Here is a 21,283-nt window from a genome sequence, read left to right as displayed (position 1 = left end):
CTTCTACAGCCATAAAACATCTGTATAATTTGACATTTATACCTTTTTTTTTTTTTTTTAATTTCACTAGTTGAATGTATTAATAGAACAATTTTGTAGACTAATCAATTTTACTACAATGTCCCAAATAATTTATAATTTAAGTACAGAGAAACTTAAATTTAGGTTTACCTTTTACTGTTCATTAAATGGTCCCTGATCTTCTGTCTTTTAGCTGAAGTAGACCCCCGGGCCATCCATCAGGTCTGACTTGTACAACCTGAGCATTAATTTGTATAAGAACCAAAGAATGAATGAGGGACACGATCAGTTCTGCAAACTCCCACCAAACCAAACCTGAATCTGAGGTTTAACTAATGGATGAACTCCCATCCTCCGTGGCATAAACTTTCCCAGGCAGGTTGAGGATCATGATCCCCCTGAAATGGCTACATGATCAAAGGTCTGCTGCCTTAGTTTGCCAATCCAGAGGAACTGCCCCTGACAGCCGATGTTGCGAGGGGCATCAGTGGCAACAGCCCCACAACATCTAGAGCAGGTCTTCTCTGAGCCCTCAGGTTCTCTTTTTCCTAAGTCTCCGTTTGACTTATTTAAACCTAAGAAAAAAATATTATGAAAACAAAGGTGGTCATTTTTTGGGACAATTCCATTACAGCCTTTGTTTCATTTTGAGGACTCCCAAACCAAACTGCCCATCCCCAAACCAACCTCCAGTTGGAAAATGTGGTTAAGAAAGAAATTCCAAGAACAACACAGGGAATGAAGGAAAAACAGTCTGGCACAAGTTTTGATAGCAATCACATCTCTTTAGTTATAACTGTGAGAATAAAGCTACAAACATTGATCACAGGTTTAAGTACAAAGGTCTTCAGAATAACAGCAAGAACCTCGTTCAGAAATGGTTCTGCAGCACAAGCAAGGGACAGAATCCACGGCACAGTTTGTATGACATCGCAGTTGGTGGTTAATTTTAATTCGAGTCAGATTTTTGTAGCCTGCTCTCACATATATATTTATATATAAATGTAAACATACTTTTTTTTTTTCTCCTTTGTTATGTTCTTTGGTGACATCTTTGTAATCAGGTGGTCCTGAGGGACATCCCACTACCATTATAATATTTGTATTTCTTTTCCCCTCAGTCCCACAGTCGCACATTGCTGCTGGTTGAGCGTGTGCTCTTTGAGGGGGTTAATCTTAAGTCACCATACTCACATGCTTGGTCCATCATCACAATAAAAATATAGCTCAAGACTCTGGCTGGTGGACATACCACGACATACTTATTAAGGCAATAATGGTTAAACAACATACGAATATTTTGGATATATTACGGCGTTCACAAAAAGGTACATAATATAAGTTATCTACAAACGTCCAGCATACACACTTTCTGAAAATAAACATCTACTCTTACACTACAAAAACTTTGAGATAGCTGGTACATCTAGCTGGTACAAAGATTGCAAAATATGTGGAGCTGATCAGGTGGGAAAAGCTGGGGGGGGGTGTTGCACTCGAGTCATCTGGATGTTTATGTGTGAAAGAAAGATGTTGATGATGAAAGAAAGGATGGATGAAGAAAAACAAACCAGGCAGAATCATCACAAAACTAGACGATCAATTTTTTTTTCTTTTAACAGCTACAAAAAGTTCATGACAACACCACGACTACTTCACAGGACCTTCATTTATTGAACCACCGATACAGAATATATAGAGCACAACCTTTTTTTGTTAAGCCTAGAAATCTCTCAAAAGGCACAGCGTATCAGTTAGTTGGCCAAATGAATAAGGAGTCACATTTATAAAGCCAAATACCTTTCACTCAACGTCCATGTGCCAACAAAAATTCATGATGCAGTATCATTCTAGATGCTACTCTTAAACAAATATATTTTTCAGACAATATCATTCATTCAAGTCCAGCTCCCCTGCATAGTCATTGTGTTAAAGGTAATTAAAGTGATATTTGAGTTTAGAGGACAATGAATCTCTCCACAGCAATCAGGTCAGTGGTTAAGGCGGGATGGGAGGGAATCAAGAATATGCGTATATATAATTCAGGCTGGGCAGGAGCAGCCACTGAAAAGGCAGGGAAGGCACAGGGAACGAGGGGGGGACTGTGAAATGATAAAGTGAAGGTAAACATAAAGGCTGCAGCACAAACAGTACAGCAGAGAAAATTTGGCAAAAGGCCCTCCCACTTTCTCACCACAGACGACCAAACATGCAAACCAGAAGCTCACATGGTGCGACAGAACGAGATGACATGATTTGAAACTTAAAGCAAAGGCATGTGTCAAGCATTGTGCTAACCGTACAGGTGATTAGCTAAGGTGGTGTGCTGTCGGTCTCATTGAGCGTGTGCAGGCTTAAGTTTGTCCTGGGCTGTTTGACTGGCGGCTCCATCACCTCCTTCTCATCATCAACCGCGCTCAGAGAGCTGGACTGCAGCACCAAATCTCCAGTGTCCTCCTCACTATATTCATCGTCATCCTCCTCCTCTTCTTCTGAGACATGAAAGACAATAAGTAAATACCACGGTGCCATGCTGAGTGTTGGCCTGTTGCAGCAGCTACTGTGCACTTTTGTTTTGTTTTTTGTTTGAATCTCTAATGCATACATATTTCATTTGTCTTCTCTTTGTCTCACCATCTTTTTCTTTTCTCCCCCTAAACATGAGTTCTTCCTCCCCACCATCTCTATGTAATAGCGCCTCAAGCTGATTTTATTTTGATTAAAATTGGATCAAACCACCAAATTTAAAAATCTGTAGAAAAAACAAAACAAAAAAACCCCTTTATATTACCCACAGTTTCTTATGGATGATCTTCAAACTTCACAACAATATACTAAACATTACATACTAAAGTATACCATTTTAGTATGTAAGGTCAAAGGTCAGGGTAACACAAATAAGGCAAAAGTTCAGCACTTTCGTTGCTTTAACTTAAAACATGATTTCATGACTTCACAATGATGCAAAATATACTTTGCTCCATTTCCATATTAACAATACTGATATCACCATAAATGACCTCTAAAAACCGCTGATGTCATCATATTGTAATAAAAACTTCTCCTCAGTGGGGACCTTGTTATTGTTTGCATTTAAAAAAAGAAAAAGGTGTGAACTCTAAATCTGTAACGCAAAGAGTTTCATAAAAGATGGACGAGTGTCTGAAAAGTGAAGTCAATGCAGAAGTGCATTAATTCAGCATTCTTTGTAATGGCCAGCAGGGGGCAACTGCTGTGGTTACAAAGTAGCAAAACGGCTAAGGCTGAGGCTGGTGCTTATGAGGAATCCTAATAAAAGAGTATTTAAGGAAAACCATCCTCATTTACCTTTTTCAATATCTTGAGAGGTCCGGCTCTTGACAGTACTGGCAAACTGTGTCCATGGCAAAGAAAGCACATTTATAAATGTTTGTGAAGGTTCTCATTTATAGACATATTTATAAACTTAATTCAAAAGTGGAATACAAGTATGAGTGTGTGTTCAGGTACATACTTCTGCCATGACTGCTATGGGAGTTTCTCCTCTAGCCTGAGCCACTCTGTGCTCGATTAGGTAGTACATGTACTCATCATACAGCAAGCGGATCAGATGAAAGGACCCAAAACTTGCAGCACTGCGCAGAGTCAAGTCCCGGATTACCATAGAACTGGTGAAGAAAAGAAAAGATTCAGAAAATGTTTCTTTAACATAAAACTGCATCTTTACAAAGCCCATTTTCCCCCATTTCCCCTCACCTGTAGAAAGACCAGTTGAGCAGGAAAACCTTTGCAGCCTTTGGCAGGGCCATAGGGTTGTGCTCATAGGGCTTTAGGACCTGGGACACAACACTATCTAGCCAGGTAGCCCACTGTTCCAGAGAGTTCTGCTGCTGCAGAGTCGCTTTAAAGTCTTGCTCCAGCCTCTGGATCAAACTGTCTTCACACTGACAAACCCAGGATGCCTGTTCCTGAGGGGGACGCAGGCAAGCACAGTGAGCAATCTGCTGTTTTATTTTAAAAAACACTGATGTACAGCAGCAGGTAAGCGCAGGAGACACAGACGGCAGTACTGGCAGACCTGTACGTTATTGAAATCAACCCGATTGAGGTCAGAGAGCATCTGGTTGATCTGAGCTGAGTTCTGGAGGACGGCCCGGGCAGCCTGAGCCAGGTGGTTCAGACTGGTGTAACGACGCAGCGTCTGGGAGAAAGAGCCAATGCACACCACCTGAAAGTAAAAGCGAGGAGAAATAAAGTACCATTGTCAAAAAGAGCCATAAAGAGGACAAGTCACATTTTTCCATCACAATATGGCAGCACTAAAAACCACCAAGTCAGAAAATACATCACAAATCCCACTTATCAGCTTACATTTGGTGATGTAAGGTGAGCTAAGTGCTAAGGGATGCACCCGTGTATTAAAGAAAAAGCTCTAAATTAAAACACGGATACAGAGCTCAGTGTAAAAAAAAAAAAAATACCTTTATGCGAACCATCTCCTCTGGGATGTTCATCATGGCACCTGTCAACCAGTTTTCCAGACTTTTGGCAAAGTTGCGGATGGCCTGAGTTAAGGCACCTGATGGCGGTGATGCAGAGGAAAGATGCAATTTACAGGGATATACAAAAACACAGGAACACTTCTCTCCATTTTAAATGAGCCGCAGTGTATAATTCTTACATACAGTATACATCACTAAAACAGCACTGAAACGTATTCAGGTGGGTTTCGCAGAAAATTAAAACGTTTCTACATGACATTATTAACTTACTTGGAATGGGTCTCAGTACATCAGGGATGAGGATCTCCACCAGAGTCTGGTACAGCAGGTTGTCGCACTCTCTCGTCCAGCGTAGCACTGGCTCAAACTTACACAGCACCACCAGGCACGATTTGGGCAGTCGCTTCTCAGACTCGTTGTGTCTGGGTGGGCATGTGAAACAGCTGATCAGCTTCAGTTTCAGCAGGGGATGCTTGGGTGCACACATTTGAGTGTGTTTGCAATACTTACAGGTTGAGCGATTCTGCATCATTGCTCTGGCTAAACCTCCAGAATGATTTCCACAAGGTCTCAACAAGAGTGAACTGAAGGTTGACCATCACATCCAGAATAGCCTGCGAGGATCACACTTAGCATCACAGAGGTGTTCATGGGACCTGTATGTATAACACTGCACAGCTGGATGCTTGTATTTATGTTAAAAATTTCAAGTAATAGGCTCAGCGAGTGAAACCCGATGCTAATTTACACAGGATAGAAAATTAGAAGAAACTGGGCTGGATAAACTTAGGGGTTGCATCAATGTCCAACATAAAATAAAGATTATTTTGAACTGTGTGAATCATCCAAAACTACTTTGTGAATGAGCACAACTTCACTTCAGTGTTTCTGTTTGCATTTCTTCGGAAGCTGATGTTACTGTGCTTTACAACAACTACAAGAACCTTGCTTTTTTCAATGACAAAATGAAATGGCAAGAGAAATAAGTAAATAATGGCAAGAGAAATAAGTACACACACATGGAAAGCATGTCTATTATATTCAGTCTCCATGTCATTTCTTTTGTCTAAGCTGCATACCTCACAGTGTTCTCTGTACAGAGTCTGAAAGGCCTTGAGGTGCTCTAAAAGGATCCCATCGGGCAGGGTTCGATCTTGAAGATCAATTTCCACAAAGTCTGGCAATTGCTTTGATGCCTCTGCACATGATAATGCACAGGAAACAGGAACCACGGAGAGTTGATTCAGTATCATTTGAAATAAAATCATATCCATCCATTTTTTAAACTGCTTATTCAATATACTAAAAAAGAAACAATGATGAACAATGTGCAGGTGTTCCTCACCTAGGAACTGCTGGTACTGTTGCACCTGGGCCGAAATGTCACAAAGTGTCGAGCCCTGCTGTTGACCTATCCCGCCTACTGTGCCGTTGGTGATCCCCTGTGACTTCTGAACTGGCTTTACCCTATTTGTCACATCATTCACACAGAAACAGAGCCAGAGTTAATGAATATATGAATATATGTGTGCATTGTTCTATTTTTACATATTTTTGTTTGAGTGGATCTTTTCACACAAGGTGTTCAGTTTTGACAAAATAACGTAAAACCCGACAGGAGGACCAGTTGTGGATAAGAACGAAATGTCATCCATGCATAGAATGAAATCATAAACCACAGGAGGAATATTTTTCAGCAATGATGTACTCTACTAGTATTTCATACTATATTTAGAAGCTCAGTACCTGTAATGGCTCAAGGACAAGTTTTAGAGTGCATGGGTGGCTACCTGTTTTTCTGTGAGAAAGGCTGCTGCCTCATCGCCATGTGCTGTTGTTCATCCATCAGTCTGAGCAGAGGTGACCCGGATTTGATCCTCAGACCATAGTAGTGGTACTTAGAGTTCCCTCTGAAACATACACAGGAAAAAGTTATGATAAACCCTTGAGAGACTGGTCTTGCACAGTTCGTGTATGTGTGTCTGTATGCGTGTTTTTCTGTACCTGGTTCCTAATCTCCGTGTACGCAGCCCCATGAAGACAGACCTGATGAGTTTTCCAAAAGATGCAGCATTAACAGGTTCTAGTTTCTGTTCCTGGCAGTGAAGCAGGTAGTGGTAGTAGAGGGTGCAGCGAGGTAAACTCACCCCCTCAGCCCCCTCGTAATTATCACAGAGCCACTGCACCTGGGGAAAAAGGACGTCACAGTATTTGAACCTTTGGGTGGTAGGCTGTCACGGATCATAGATGTGCTTCACTTTCAACTTTTCGACTCACGGTAGCAGGTGGGGCACGAGAGTTGGGGCTGGAGTAACTCTGTCCTCCTCCTCCTCCACCTGCTGTTGGAGTTCCTCCTGCTCCTAAGACATAACCTCCTTGAATAACGTAACCACCTCCACCTGCAGCAGCTGCTGTGCTGCTGGCTCCTGCTGTTGCCACAGAAACTGGCTGTGAAGTCACAGATCCAGTGATGTCTGACTCAGAGCTGGGCGTGGCCTCATAAAAGGTGGAGGCGGACGTAGGAGGTGTCTGGGAATACAGGGGCGACTCGGAGAAGGGGTAATTGTTCGGTCGACTGGACAAGAAAAGACACAGACAATGAAATATATCAATGGCTCTGTGACGAGCAAAGTTTCAGAGTGTGTGTAACTGAACGTGTGAGCATAGAGCAAACAGACAGACAGATCAGGTGCTTTACTACTTACATGGTGGGTGTGGTGAAAGTTGCATCTCCTGCTCCATCCACATATTGGATCTGGCCAGAGTACACATGCTCTACCTGAAAAATTAGCAAAAAGGAGATTAACACAATTAAAGGGTTGCAAGAACTGAATGAAGTCCTCCTTTAGCATAGAATATATTGGACCATCCTCCTAAAGGAAAGGAGATGGCACCCCACATCTCACAATTTAAAGTGTCACACTAACAGACTGTGCTCAACATGACTAACAGTTGCATTTTCCACCTAATGACATAACTCAGCAACATGCAGATATGTTTTGAATGTCCCACTTTATTAAAATCTGCTCCTTATGATGGTGTTGCATGAACCACTGTGAAAAGCACTCTATAACTAAAGATAACTAATGTAATTAAAGTGTAATTGAAGTGAAGGGTGCAGTGAAACTTAGCGTGCATCAGTTATGCTCTCGATAATTATTCGTATTTTACTTATTAAAGCAGATAGTAAATATTGTAATGACGGAAAGACAAATCGACTCTTTAACCGGAACATAAAATATGTGTGGGCACAGTGTGAACAAGACTGCTAAACCTTTTGATTTCACATTTGTGACTGAAAAGCTATATTCTATTTTTTTTTTTTAATTCTAAGGAGTTACTATACAAGATGCACTTGTTATAGTACATTTCAACTCAATGAAATGCAAGCTTAATACATGCTATGCTGGTGTGACTACTAGGTAAAAAGCTGCAAAACTGTTCTCTTTCTACACATCCACTTGGCATGAAGTTATCTTTCTGGCAATTTCAAATTGGTTGCAAAAATATTCCTTAAAACATTTATACAAAAGCAATGTCTTAATCTTCATCAGGCATTATGAAGAAGACAAGCAGAGCACGCATTCGTTCACCAAGTTCAATATTTGATTTGCTTTCATCGAGTCCTGAAAAGTAACTGTCTCTTTGACTGCCCACGAGGTTCTCCCGGTCTTCAGTAATATCATACTGTGCACTCAACATGTTGATTACACATTAATTAAACCCAATTTGTTAACTTAATTGTATGATAGCAGGCTATTAAGGATTACAACTAATGAAACAAAACTGGCAGCGGTGTGCTGTTGCAGATCAATGTACGTGGTGTGGCATGACTGACATGCTGATGAAGTGATGAGAGGAATTATCTTCCTTACCTCTGGGGTTATATGCACAGACTGTAGATTGTTGACGTGGCCTGTCTGATTCCTCTTGGCTGCCTGAGACACGGCTTGCAACACTGACCTCTGTTGATGTATAAAGCCAGAGCGTCAGATTGAAAGTTGAAAATTTCTTGTAGTGTTTCGTGAATGTCATTCCAGTAAGTCCTGATCAAAGAGCAGTCCCACAGTATGTGTGGTGTGCTCGTTGGTGTCCACATTGTCTCCAACATACAGGGGGATTCCCATCATAATGAATATATGTGTGCATCTTACCTGTGGGGTGGTCTGCACTGATTGGACCACCTGAGTAGGTACACCAGGGGCGGGCGGGCTGGAGTCTGACAAACTGTCACTGGAGGGCACAGAGTCATCTGTGGATGAAACACAAAAGGTAAAGGAGAAAGGTTTCATTTGACGATCAGGCACATTTAACTGAAAACCCATCCACCATCGCTTCAAGCGAAGCACTCACGACAGACTGGTTCCAAATCGTAATAACAGCCACCACAGAACATCTCGCAATCAAGTTTCTTTTTTTGCTCTACTGAGGAAAGATGGACAGTGAGGAGGAGGAGAAGTGTGTCTGTCCAATTCTCATTTCATCCTTATATCTTGTATGCAGAAGGGACAGCCTTGGACAGCTAATCTCCCCAGATGGAGAGAGAAATCCCTCCATCTTGTAAACATGGAGATCAGATGAGAGGGGAAAAAAGAGAGATACGTGTGGGTTGACAACAGCGGGAGAAAATAGAGAACGGAGGTTGGGTGGAGGAGAGGGCAATATTCACTTGTTTTTATTTTTCGGGTGAGAAAACGTTTTACTTTAACCACCTTTACTGTTACTCCTGTTGTGATGCTCTTACTCCAACCAAGGTTGAACACTGTGGAAATAGACTACCAGTAACTACACTTTGGTCAAGTCATAGCTGACTAATGCCCAATGTACCACTCAGTTGAATTTTACATTATTATAGCTAAACGCTCTGGCCTAGGTGCTTGAAAATGATAACTCTGATCACAATTTCACCTCCCATTTTACAAGAAAAAGTTTTTTATTCAGGCAACAACATCAGTCTGACAGCTAACTAGTCACCTGTGTTTGGTGCAACAGTATAAATCCAGTCTGTCTGTGGTTTGGTGGATACATTTATACAAGATTTGTCAATCCTGTGTAAAAAGGATGGCTTGCGTTGTTTAACCTGGTTTAGGGCTTGTTTGTAACCCCAGCCCAAACACACCACTTTAGAATTCTATTGTTTTCATCAATTGGTATAATTAGTACAGTTGATAAGTCAGTTATTTGTTAGAGAACTTTGCTTTTATTTTTTCAATCACCTACCAATAATCCAAGCCTATACAACCTGAAGGTTACAAGGACCATAAATATTTTTTTCTCGTTTTACAGCTATATTGTTAACTATTGAATAATGAAAATGTAAATGTTATGTTCTAGACCAGACTGAAGCAACATTTAAGAAACACCATCTAAACCTTACAGTGCAAAACAACTTCTAGTCATATATTATGACTCATAATTATTTGGACAATGCCAAAAGTTTTGTAAATTTGCCTCTGTACACCACCCCAATGGATATGAAATCAAAAAATCAAGCTATGACTGAGGTGCAGATTTTTTTAAAGTACTGTATTAACCGTACAGCCATGACTGTATAAATCATTTTCAACACCTAAAAAAGAAAAGTAATTGGACAACTTGGAAGCAATTTAATGGAAAGGTGAAGACAGTTCCTTGTTATTGCATGACAAATTCATTAACTGTGCTGATACTGCTTAGGCAACTGTTTACTGGAACATTCAACATGAGGTCTACTTGTCAATCTAAGCATGGGAAGCCATCCTTAACCTGAAAAACCACAATAAACCTATCAATAAACCTATCTGAGAGACAGCAAAAACGTTAGGAGTCATCAAATTAACAATCTGGTGCTTTCTTAGAAAGGAGGGCTGATTTTGCCAGGTCAGCAGCAACAAAAGACCTGAAAGACCACTACAGTGGATGATCACAGAATTCATTCCTTGGTTCCAGCTTCAAAATATCTAACTCAAGAGCACTCTCAAAGAGTAAACGTCTACATTTAAGAGAGCTTACAACAAAGTGCACACCACAAAATACATTCAAGAACAAGACGTCCACATTAAACTTTGACAGAAAGCAAGCGCCTACACAGTTCTTTGGACAGATGAGACCAAGATTAATGTGTGCCAGAATGATGTGAAGAAAAAAGTCTGGAGGAATGGAGAAATAGCTCATGTTCGGCAGCTTACGACATTATATGTTAAATATGGTGAAGATAATGTTATGGAATGGGGATCTATATCAAACAGTGGAACCCAGTCATTAGTGTTTAGTGATGACGTGACTGCTGAGAAAAGTATCAGGATAAATAACGATGCATACGGGGCTATAGTCTCTGCTCAGATTCAGCCAAATGTTGCAAAACTAATCAGACGGGGTTTCGCAGTGCAAATGACCATAGTGCTGTGGATTATGACCCAAAGCATACTGCAAAAGCAGTATGAATTTCTCAAGGAAAAGAAATGGGTTATTCTTCAATGATCAAGTCACCTGACCTCGACCCAAACAGAGCAACCTTTCTGTTATTAAATAATGAATGCAGGGAGATCCACGAACAGCTGAAGGCAGCTGCAGTTCCAGACTTCAGGCGGCCATTGGCAGGATAGGATCTCATCCAAGTATTAGAAAACACTCCTTATTTTTAAAACTGTCTTAGTTTGTCCAATTACTTTTACGCCTCTGAAGATGTGGGGCTGTGTGAAAAAATGGCTATAATTCTCAGAGTTATTCATGTTATAGAAATCTTAAACTATATTTCCAACAAGCTATCAAAAAATTGAAATACAGAAAACAAACATGCACAAAGTCTGTTCTTTTTACTGTAGTCCATGTTCTAGATACTGTTACATTGTGTACTTTGTATTCCTACTTTATGAGGCAGAGACAAGCCCCAGGCAACAGGCCTGTGAGGCTCTCACTCTGGGTGAGAGGGCACAGCGTCACTCGATACTGGCAGGAAAAAAGATCTACAAATAGAAGGCCCTAAAATAAACATACAGATGGGCACTGACACTGGGGTCTCTTTTCATTTCCTCTAGTTAGCATAACTTTTTAAAATACTGATTAGGTTTTTTTGACTAAGCTTTTGTATTTATTTAATAGAATACATTTTAAAATAAGCCATGGCTGATTGAACTTTTCCTAGATAAGAAGTACTAAGCTCAAAAGTGTTATTAATCCATCTTACGTCAACTACCTTCATTTCTACGGTAATGTCTAATTTTGTACATTTGCTACTATGATTTGCAACTTTTGTGGCATCCCAACCCAAAAATTTCTGGTTTTGTTTTTTTTCTTTTCTCCAAAAGAAATTCAACAACTGCTAGGCAGAAATTTAAAGACATGTTGATGTAGAATAAATATTCTTAAAATCCCCATACGAAGATCTATGTATAACAGTAAAAGCAGCAGAAAAGAGGTTCAGTGAAGTTTCATTCATTGGCTACCCATAGTCCCTAGTTTCCGACTATTAAGGCAAACAATCCAGTGCACATAGATTGTCATCATAACGCATCACCATCACACCGCACAGGTTCATTCTACATCAGTGGGTTTTCTTTCTTTTTGGTGGGACTTTCCACCAACAGACTGCCTGTGCTGAGATAGGTTTACCTTGGTGCCTTTTTGAGAACCATCCCACATTTGGACATTTTTGAAGACTGAATGTTACTTAGTGTCACTGGCGAAAGCTTCCATTGCCGACACAATCTATAGACTGCATCTGTGAATCATCAGTAAAGTTCTTATGGTAGTCCCTCCAGTAGCCAGTGGATTCAACTTTTGGGAACAGGAATTATGTAATGTCTTGCCAGTACTAGCTTTTTGGCACTAACACCTTTTTATTTTATTTTTTTTCCCCACAGGGGAAATGTGTGGAACCGGTTCTACAGTAGGCACCAGTGCTGCTTCGTTGGAAAAAAGGTATTAGATATCGGTCTGACTTCTTCTTTCTTAAAGAGATAGCAAGAGATGACAGAAATCTTCTGTAATAAGACTGATGGGTGATCAGGAAACATCAATGCAAAATTATTATTTATTATTATTAATAGAATAATTATTATTACTTCTGATATTATGCTCTAGGTATTCTAATTGAGATTGAAATCTCATTTTCTGTGTAAAAACATAATGCTTGGATATCCAAGCATTATGTTTTTAGTGTTTGTACAACACACATGCACTGACATCCCTTCATAGAAGTTCTGTTATTCAAATACCCACGAGCAAGCCAAAGTTTGCCACATATCTGGGCGGTTCTAGCCCGGGAGGTTAGTGGTTTGATCCCCGGCTCCTCAACTTCACATATCAAAGTGTCCTTGGCCAAGATAGTAAAATCCCAAAGATGCATCCATTAGTAGTCTGTGAGTGTGTGTTAGGTAAAGAGCTCAAAGTGCATAGAATATAGTGCTGTATGAATGCGTGTGAATGACTCAATCTGGCTTAAAGTGTAACGAGTCTTTGAGGAGACAGTGGGACTAGGAAAGCACTGCATAAATACCAGATCACGAGCATGAGGTTTGCGAATGTAATGAGCTTAAAACATTGAAATGCAAAAAAAGGTGAACAAGGCCTTGTGTTTTACATGCCTCACCCAGCTATTCATTTCTGTGGAGGAAATTCCCTCTTTCTTTCAAGTACAACAACACAGTTCATTCACAGAGTGACAAAGCGATGAGTCTTCCTCCACAAACAGCATCTGGGAGAGCGCATTTAAAGACAAGCAAAGAGTCACTGTAGTTGTAAAAAAAACATTAAGTGTGTGATACAAAATCTAGTGATTCTCAGTGTTTTTTCAAGGAGTAGTTTTTTTCTGTTAATAAAATGTGTTTTGAGGGTCTAATTGTCTTGTCGAAATCAAAAAGCTTGAATCCAAGCCAGTATTCATCTGAAACATTAGGGACAGATTTATGGGATAAATACCTCTCCTCTGATCATACAGCCTAGTGCTCAATCTAGAATTGGCTCCACACATTTCTACAAAACAAAAAAACAGCTGCACCCAGAGTCTGAAGTAGAGATGCCAGTAGGTACAAGAGGGGCTGCTGCAAGAAATTTATCACCCATTTGCTTCCACATAAGCATATTAATCCAGTTTCTGGTAGACAAACTATGTAACACAGCTGTCTAGAGACTTTATCCAACAGACACGTGGCGGGAAAAAAAATTCTACTAGTTTAATCTAAATAACACTCAACCCTGCATGCTGCGCTAATCATTGCCAGAGAGGGATGGAACACTGCTGTCAGCCTTCAACAAAGTTTACAAGAAATCTGTGAAATTTATACATTTCACAACTATATAGTAAACAGTGTCTGCACACAGACAGTTTTCATTTTCTTTTCATTTCTTCACTTCTTAATTCAGCAGTGGTTTGACTGTGTAAAACTAACTGCCGGTGGATGGAAGTAGAGCAACAGATCACTTTCCTTTGCATTTAAACAATTTTATCTTCATTTTCAACAAGACTTTTGTTGGCATTTTAACATAAAGATACTGACTGTGAGAAAAAAATACTCATTAGTGAAGCTTCATTCCAGCCAGTTATCCAAACATTGGCAGCTGACCAGTCAACATGCCTGGGCTACGAGTTCATTGGTAATGTTGAATCCTGGTGTGTGTATGTGTATGTGTGTATCAGTCACTCCTAAGGTAGTCTCTCACCTGGAATTGTTACTATGATGTACTGAGGTGAGCTGCTTTGACCATTACTCTCCTGGACTGGAGAAGGCTGAAGATTAGGGTTCACGTAGTGCTGTGTGGGAGTAGTCAGAACCACAGCCTTCTGGCTCTGGGCTTGGGTGGGCGGAGCCTGAGAACAAAGTGCATCCTGTCCAGTTTTAGAAGCAGCAGTTGACTGGTTAGCTGACGAAATGGTTCCAGAGGCTGGTGGGATCTCGGACAGGAAGTGTGCAGTCTTTGCGGATGAGGGTGTGGTGGAAGCAGGTGTTGCTATGGTTACTGTGTTGGCCTGCTGAGGCTGAAGGTCTTCGGAGTATCCAGAAGTTGCCATGGCAACCAATGCTTTGAGGCACTGGTTTTATGGATACAGAAAAAATAACAGTCATTAATGAAGGTGCTATGAACATACACAGAAATACACTTTGTTGTCCTATTATCTCACCGTGCTTTGACCACTCAGAGTGAGTGAGCGCTTGTGTGTGTGTGTGTGTGTGTTTGTCCTTGTGTGCCTGTAACATAAACCTTATGAGGAAGTAGGGCTTTTGTCTGAGACTAAGCAGTAGTCTAAAGCCTTTCCTGTTTTGTCAAAACGGAAAGAACCAGTATAATCTTACAGCATAACAGATAACGCAATTAATCAAATTTTCAAAATGTTTCTGACTGACCATGGCCATGACATTTCATCTCAAATAAAACAATCAAAACCGCTGAGCAAAAAAGCAATTAAATTTACGGATTGTGGATAGTCCCGTGATTGCATAACCTGAAGAAAAAAAATACTAGAGGCCATCCTACTGCGCGAGAAGCCAATCCTGCGTGAACCAACATGCCACACAACACAAGCATGAGGCACACCGACCTCACGACAGTCACTTCCACTGGATTCAATGTCAGCGCAAGAAACTTTTTCAAAGTCACTAAATGATTATGAAACATAGTGCAATCATCTTGTGTGCGTTTAAAACTCATTAAAAACCCAGTGGTGCGTGTGTAGTTTGGTGTGCGTTTCGGTATTTAATCTCTTTAGTCAGCTTTTGTTTGAAATGTGAGTTGAGAAAGTGATAGCTCCCCCCTCTCCAGCTAGGAGATCGCTCACGTTGAGTTATGACGTTAACGCAAGCTACCCAACTGCTAGCTAGTCACGTCGATAGCGAATAAATCTACGACCACGTTACAAATCTCGCCTCGTGAGTTTCTCGGTAATCGAAACTGTGACAAACAACCTGAACATTATGACAAAATAGCAGAAAAAAGTACGACAGGCGCCACAACACACCCGCCATCTTGTGCTCTTATCAAAGATCTGACATCGCCATAACAACGGTCTACGTTTGGAAGGAAGCTAGCAACCACTTTCAACACCTAAACGCTCGAGCGATTTTGCGCGAGTGTTCGCGACTGCACAAACACACGCACACACACAGTTCACCTAAAATTAAATGGAAATTCAGAGATAGTTTACTTTTCACCTGTTTGTTCCGGTTTTGTCCTTTTTAGGCGTTAAAGTTTTTTCCTCTTAGATTTAGGTTGTTGTTGTTGACTCCCGTTGCTTAGTTCTTGTCGCCAGGACTACCGTGACTATGGCGCCGAGCCTTCACCGGGGCAACTGTTGCTACCCTCTTGTCGTTACCCCTCCCTCTGCTAAATGTTGGTTGGCTCTGTAAGGAGGTGGTCGAAGCATCGGTTGGAAAACTCGACCGTTGATTGGCTGGTTACACCTGTCTATCACGTTCGCTAGATTCTAACGTCAAATGAACGCTTGTAATGTTACTTTTTTTGATTGCCCAAAATGTCACACAGATTGGAAATGATGGGATGTAAATTCATTCTTATTCACAGAAAGCGGTGGTTATCTCTGTCCCCGTGTGTCTCTCTTATAAATAATTAGTATTCGATGATGATAATGGGACGTTCACAACTGATTAGTCACTGTGGGGTCCACTGAAATGTCTCTTTAGTGTGTGTGTGTGTGTGTGTGTGTGTGTGTGTGTGTGTGTGTGTGTGTGTGTGTGTCAGCAGTGAACAGCACCCTTCCTTGGGGTGCAAAGATAGTGATCTTAGTCCCATGGTAGGCAGAGTTAATGGTGATACTGTGCTGGTGTCAGACAGCCCAATCAAAATGATGTGAGGGACAGAAAGGCCACTTAAAGGTCACAGGTGATGAGATTCCCAGTGGCACTGTTGACATCACCTCTGGTATCGTTCAGCATTTTAATCACAACTTTTCTTTTCCTCTGAGTGCATTGTTGCCCGTAAAGGTCTCCAGCCTTATCTCGAGGTATGACGAACACTGGAGGTGAGTTCAGGTCCTCCTCGCTGATGCTAGGCCCTATAAAAGGTGGAAAGAACATCCAAAAAGAAACACAAACCACAGAGACACTTAAACATACCTTCGAGATACCTTCAGTATTTGTTCAGCATCATGTGGAAGGCAGCGCTCTTGACCCTGGGCTTGTTGGTGGCTCTGGTAGACAGGGTGCGCCCCAATGACGGTCATCCCTCTTTTTATGGGGTGAAACTGTGTGGAAGAGAGTTCATACGAGCTGTCATCTTTACCTGTGGTGGTTCTCGCTGGAGGAGAAGCGCAGAAGACTCGGGTAAGACGGTGTGATTTTGTGTGCTGATTTTCTATAATGTGCTTTGTTTTCAAAGAATTAAACTGCAATATTGACAGATTTACTTTTTATTCTTTTTGTCAGCATTTATTGGAGAGAAGACCTATGATCCATGGAAGGCAAATCCCATCCCTCAACTTATGAGCGAGCAAGATCCTGCAGAATCCGAACCATGGAAAAATCCAGCCTCTGTAGCAGCAGGACTCAGCCGCTCAGCTCGCTCACCGATAACAGAAGAGGTCCTGGAGGCTCTACGGAGCGCAGACAGGAAAGGACGGGACGTAGTGGTTGGACTGTCCAATGCTTGCTGCAAGTGGGGCTGCAGCAAGAGTGAAATCAGCTCTCTCTGCTGAACTTAAATTTTTCTAAATATACACCCTGTTCTGTTCAAAATGAAGAACTTTACTCCCATACGCAATTTCTTAAATGTCCACTTTCGTTCAACTACCTGTCCATAATGTGAATGTCTTCTTGATATTTGTTTGCTCTGGTTGATGTGGTTGTTTAATAAAGCTTTGCTTAGTTGATTATGAAATGTTTTGCTTCGTTAAAAAGAAGAAAGTTATAATAAAGATACTTCATGCTGTTAGAGCACTTCCCATTTTCCAAAGGACTGTTTCACAGTTTTGGTAAGTATTTCAAAATTAAGGAAGTGGTGATGACTACGAGTACATGGTTAAGTACATGGCCTGCGATTAACTGAATTATACCAAAGTCATTTTCCTTCCTTAAAATGTAGTTGCTTACTCTGATTCTGCAAGGGCTTACAATGTGACAGCCCTGCAGCATATTAGGCTTATGATGCTAGAGTTTTGTTTGTTTTTTTTTCTTTTGGGAAGGGGTGGGGGGGTTCTTTTTCGAACCTAGGACCCCTGTGGCAACAGTGCTAACCACTGTTCCATCTTACTACCGTGTATTACTATAGATAAAGCTAAAATTAGTCATTTAATTAAGTAGTAATATGTGAAGCATGAAAGTGTACATATTGATTAATTAATATTTATCATCCAATAATATCACACATATCATATGATAATGCAATAGTGGGTACGTTATATATTTTAGACATGTTTTGAAAACTTTAGTACAATTACTTATGGAATTATAACTTTTACTTAAGTAAAATCGTCTAAATACTTGTCTAAGCACTTTACAAAGTACTTAATTTGAGTGTAGTGCCACTCTTCAAACAATACATATGTCTGAAGGCACAGGAGCCCTTGAATGTATACACAGTGTTTTCAGTGCCAGTTTTAACACTGTATTTACCTTGCTCATATCTCCTCTGTGCCATACCGGTGACAAAAATCACGGAGACGCTCATGATTGTGATTGTTGATGGGCCATCATCTCTGGTGACAGTGTTTTTCTGTCAACGCCCTGTCTCACTTCATACACATAGCTAACAGGCTAGAGGCGTTGAATATGGCTCCATCTAGTGGAGAAAAATGAAACCGCACAAACCGACGTAGGTATATTGTATAATCTGCTCCGTTCACGGAATAAAATGTTATCATAATTTTATAATCATACATGCATTATTAATTAAGCGGCAAATGCTCATAAATGCTGAACACAGACTGAAATAACAGTAATACTTAAAGTTGTTTACGTCTCTTTCACCTCGCTCGAATACGGAAGCCGAACGTGATCATACAGATCACCCGGCTTGATTGCAAGGCATGCAATCTCTGTCACATACCAACTAGCATAGCAACCACGTAGATCTACTGCGATTAGAAGTTTGTATTTACCTACACAGACCGCGGATATATATATTATTTAATGTTAGTTGGTACATTGCATCTGCGCGGTTGTCTGTAGGAATATAGATCTACCACATCGGAGAAACCAGGTAAAACCTTTCGCGGTACTTTCAGGATGCTGTTAGCTAGCGGTGCTACTGATAGCTGCCGGGGGAAAGGGGGGGGGGGGGTTGGTGTGCGGCTGCCTTGTTATGCATATTAATTGAACCCCTTTAGCGGCTTTTGTGGCTTGGATTAAAACATAACTGTGGCAGCCGGGTAGTTGATGTGAGAAAGCGTTTCGGCAATCAGTGAATCGTTTACCTGTTACTGCGACGCCAGGCTAGCTTGCTAGCTGATGGAGCGAGACATTTGCGCCTTTACCGTCTGGGCCTCACGTAGAAAAGGTTCTTAGGGTCACGGTTGATAGTTGTTGATGTTTGGCTACTTATTCGTGAAGCCTTAAATGACCACTGGTTGTTGGTGGTCCTCGCCAGAAATGTCAAATGTTCATAAACGCCACTGCTTCCGCAGCACTGTTTTGCTACGCTATACATATTTACACTGACTCCAGCATTTTGTCTCAAATTACGATTCAAAGAACCGGTTTTGAGGCTATTTTAGAATTTGATGCTTTTAATAAGTCAGCATAATTCATTTGTTCTGTAGTCATTACATGGCGTTTTGATTTGTAAGATTACAGGTGCTGCAGTGAGCCCCTAAACGGGTAACGTGTGTGTGTGTTCTGTTGTAGGATGGAGTGGCAGCCGGATGAACAAGGTCTGCAGCAAGTGCTTCAGTTACTCAAGGATTCCCAGTCCCCAGACACAGCAACACAGAGAGCTGTGCAAGAAGTATCCTTACATCTGGCTCTGTATGTGTGTGTGTTTGACAGTTAGGGTGAGAGGAGAAGGTGTGAAATGTTGCCTCCCCCATGAGAGCTGGTGTGTCAGTTTGGAGGACAATGAGAAGATACTGTTTGTTCAGCTTGCATCAAGTGTCTGTGAAATGAAGGTCTGTGAGGATGTGTGAATTCTTGCTCTGTATTTATAGATGATTCAACTCCTTAACAGACTCTGCAGAAACTGGAACAGCTTAACCAGTTTCCAGATTTCAACAACTATCTCATCTTTGTTCTCACAAGCCTAAAATCTGAAGGTGAGTTTGTGCACATCAAATTTATAATTAAAAAAAACAAACAAAAAAAACGCGTACTAGATTTTTTTCATCTTTGCTTACCTCTCTGTATCTCACCACCTCCTTTTGGGTTTTCATGTTGCCTCTCTGCTGTCTTCCTTGTCAAGATGAGCCCACTCGCTCTCTGAGCGGTCTGATTCTGAAGAACAATGTGAAAGCTCACTACCAGAACTTCCCTCCCAATGTGGCAGACTTCATCAAACGAGAATGCCTCAACAACATCGGAGACCCTTCACCGCTTATCAGAGCTACAATCGGTGGGTGTTTCAGTCAGAGAGGGAAGCTTGAGAAATAAAAGGTTTAGTTAGATGGAGTTTTTCAGCAGTGTGAGTCAGATTATTATGGAGGTGGGTGAATTTTTGCAGGTAATATGGTTGTGTGGGAGAAAGCGTTGTATTTTCAAGATCTTTAAATGACAGAGGGTGAGTTATCCGGCTGGGTTTTAAAGCCTAATGTACTAGTGTGTAACTTTTTAACTCTTTATTATAAAGGCATTCTGATCACGACCATCGCCTCCAAAGGAGAGCTGCAGACCTGGCCAGAGCTGCTGCCTCAGCTCTGTAACTTGCTCAACTCGGAGGACTATAACACCTGCGAGGTTAGGGTTACATACCTTAAACACATGCACAGCCTTGCAATGAAAATTTGGTACTATTTTGGTGATAAGGTTTGTGTCTGTTTCTTTTGTAATTTGTTTCTGATTTGGTTTTTTTTGGCAGGGTTCTTTTGGAGCACTGCAAAAGATCTGTGAGGATTCATCAGAGTTGTTGGATAGCGATGCTTTGAACAGACCTCTTAACATCATGATCCCCAAATTCCTCCAGTTTTTCAAACATTGCAGCCCCAAGATCAGGTCAGTGAAATCCAAGTCTCAGTGTCTGAATCTTGCAGAATTAGCAGTTTTCCTTTCCTCCTCATCTAAAATCTCCTTGTTAAAATTATCTCTTGTTTTTTCTTTTTCTTTTTCGCCAAGGTCCCATGCTATAGCTTGTGTGAACCAGTTTATCATTGGCCGAGCTCAGGCTCTGATGGATAACATCGACACCTTTATTGAGGTGAGCAATTCAACATTTTTTACTTTTACTTACGTTTTTACGAGGATCGCAAAATTTTGCTCCATGAAGGTATTTTTGTTGTTGTTGTTTGGGGTTTTTTGGGGGGTTTTTTGCGAAAGCCTCTTTTTGACTTCAAACAGAAGCTGCATGAACACGGCACTTTTTCAGCTTACTGTGAAAACACCATTTGGCGCCGCACCACCATCTGCTCAGCTGTGATATACTCTGCCACATGTGTTGCAGACAGTGCTGACAGTTTTGTAAACAATGAAGTCTGAGCTGCTCTGCTGGACAAACTATGTGATGACATAATTTCTAAAATGTTCCAAGCCGTTTTTTTTGCCCTGTTCTGTAAAACAAAAAAGAAAAGGTTGCATATTTATTCCTGTTGAGCGACATGTCTGCTGTGTCAGTGATGGGCCAAAATGTTCCTAGACTCTAGTTAGTTTGTGGATGTGGGTAGATTGCCAGCACATGTAAAATAATTAAACAGACCTGCACACGTTTTATAG

At 41.0% G+C, this 21,283-nt stretch overlaps 3 protein-coding genes across 11 annotated transcripts in view; 2 read left to right on the top strand and 1 right to left on the bottom strand.

Moving 5' to 3' along the window:
• Nucleotides 1–1,010: 1,010 nt before the first annotated feature.
• Nucleotides 1,011–16,614, bottom strand: rfx1b (regulatory factor X, 1b (influences HLA class II expression)). 5 transcript variants are annotated; one of them, XM_085460056.1, is made up of 18 exons: nucleotides 16,550–16,614; nucleotides 14,142–14,511; nucleotides 8,657–8,754; nucleotides 8,378–8,467; nucleotides 7,208–7,281; nucleotides 6,780–7,077; nucleotides 6,507–6,688; nucleotides 6,293–6,412; nucleotides 5,848–5,969; nucleotides 5,582–5,700; nucleotides 5,013–5,116; nucleotides 4,773–4,924; nucleotides 4,482–4,579; nucleotides 4,079–4,228; nucleotides 3,757–3,968; nucleotides 3,515–3,668; nucleotides 3,349–3,394; nucleotides 1,011–2,513 (listed from the first exon to the last, which is right to left on the bottom strand). In XM_085460056.1, exons 2-18 carry the CDS (start codon nucleotides 14,488–14,490, stop codon nucleotides 2,335–2,337), a joined length of 2,547 nt encoding a protein of 848 aa, XP_085316182.1. In that variant the 5' UTR covers nucleotides 14,491–14,511; nucleotides 16,550–16,614; the 3' UTR covers nucleotides 1,011–2,334. The 5 variants fall into 5 exon arrangements, with proteins under 5 accessions (XP_085316182.1, XP_085316184.1, XP_085316180.1 ...); XM_085460058.1 differs by lacking the exon at nucleotides 16,550–16,614 and adding an exon at nucleotides 15,629–15,754 and having other exon boundaries at nucleotides 1,011–2,510; XM_085460054.1 differs by lacking the exon at nucleotides 16,550–16,614 and adding an exon at nucleotides 15,629–15,753.
• Nucleotides 15,846–17,302, top strand: rln3b (relaxin 3b). 3 transcript variants are annotated; one of them, XM_085460061.1, is made up of 4 exons: nucleotides 15,846–16,316; nucleotides 16,418–16,455; nucleotides 16,631–16,756; nucleotides 16,859–17,302. In XM_085460061.1, the coding sequence occupies exons 2-4, from the start codon at nucleotides 16,440–16,442 to the stop codon at nucleotides 17,125–17,127; spliced, it is 411 nt and encodes a 136-aa protein (XP_085316187.1). In that variant the 5' UTR covers nucleotides 15,846–16,316; nucleotides 16,418–16,439; the 3' UTR covers nucleotides 17,128–17,302. The 3 variants fall into 3 exon arrangements, with proteins under 3 accessions (XP_085316187.1, XP_085316186.1, XP_085316185.1); XM_085460060.1 differs by having other exon boundaries at nucleotides 16,399–16,455; XM_085460059.1 differs by lacking the exons at nucleotides 15,846–16,316; nucleotides 16,418–16,455 and having other exon boundaries at nucleotides 16,582–16,756.
• A 1,133-nt stretch (nucleotides 17,303–18,435) lies between these two features.
• tnpo2b (transportin 2b) overlaps nucleotides 18,436–21,283 on the top strand; it is a 19,345-nt gene continuing 16,497 nt past the window's right edge. For 2 of the 3 annotated variants that reach the window (XR_014920947.1, XM_085460050.1), the window contains exons 1-7: nucleotides 18,436–18,629; nucleotides 19,274–19,373; nucleotides 19,602–19,677; nucleotides 19,824–19,973; nucleotides 20,208–20,314; nucleotides 20,436–20,569; nucleotides 20,690–20,771. Coding sequence is in view for 2 of the 3 variants with exons in the window: in XM_085460050.1 (XP_085316176.1) it covers nucleotides 19,275–19,373; nucleotides 19,602–19,677; nucleotides 19,824–19,973; nucleotides 20,208–20,314; nucleotides 20,436–20,569; nucleotides 20,690–20,771 (648 nt within the window). In the remaining variant the exon portion in view is untranslated. Of the gene's footprint in view, nucleotides 18,630–18,709; nucleotides 18,927–19,273; nucleotides 19,374–19,601; nucleotides 19,678–19,823; nucleotides 19,974–20,207; nucleotides 20,315–20,435; nucleotides 20,570–20,689; nucleotides 20,772–21,283 lie in introns of those variants that run through there. The other variant, XM_085460052.1, reaches the window with a different exon arrangement.

This window comes from Copadichromis virginalis, linkage group LG6 (assembly GCF_057382275.1).
Source record: "Copadichromis virginalis isolate Kocher_CV1m ecotype Utaka linkage group LG6, C_Virginalis_male_GT1.1, whole genome shotgun sequence".
Classification (NCBI taxonomy): domain Eukaryota; kingdom Metazoa; phylum Chordata; class Actinopteri; order Cichliformes; family Cichlidae; genus Copadichromis; species Copadichromis virginalis.
The sequence above is the reverse complement of the archived record's forward strand: the minus strand, read 5'-3'. Positions and strand labels throughout refer to the sequence as shown.

Excerpts from the sequence above, each read along its gene's own strand:
- rln3b (XM_085460059.1), top strand. The coding sequence starts at position 16,582 with ATGTGGAAGGCAGCGCTCTTGACCCTGGGCTTGTTGGTGGCTCTGGTA. Across the intron at positions 16,757-16,858 it reads GAGAAGCGCAGAAGACTCGG|CATTTATTGGAGAGAAGACC; the intron begins GTAAGACGGTGT and ends TCTTTTTGTCAG.
- rfx1b (XM_085460056.1), bottom strand. The coding sequence starts at position 14,490 with ATGGCAACTTCTGGATACTCCGAAGACCTTCAGCCTCAGCAGGCCAAC. Across the intron at positions 8,755-14,141 it reads CATCATAGTAACAATTCCAG|ATGACTCTGTGCCCTCCAGT; the intron begins GTGAGAGACTAC and ends TTTCATCCACAG. Across the intron at positions 5,970-6,292 it reads CCTTTCTCACAGAAAAACAG|GGTAAAGCCAGTTCAGAAGT; the intron begins GTAGCCACCCAT and ends TGTGACAAATAG.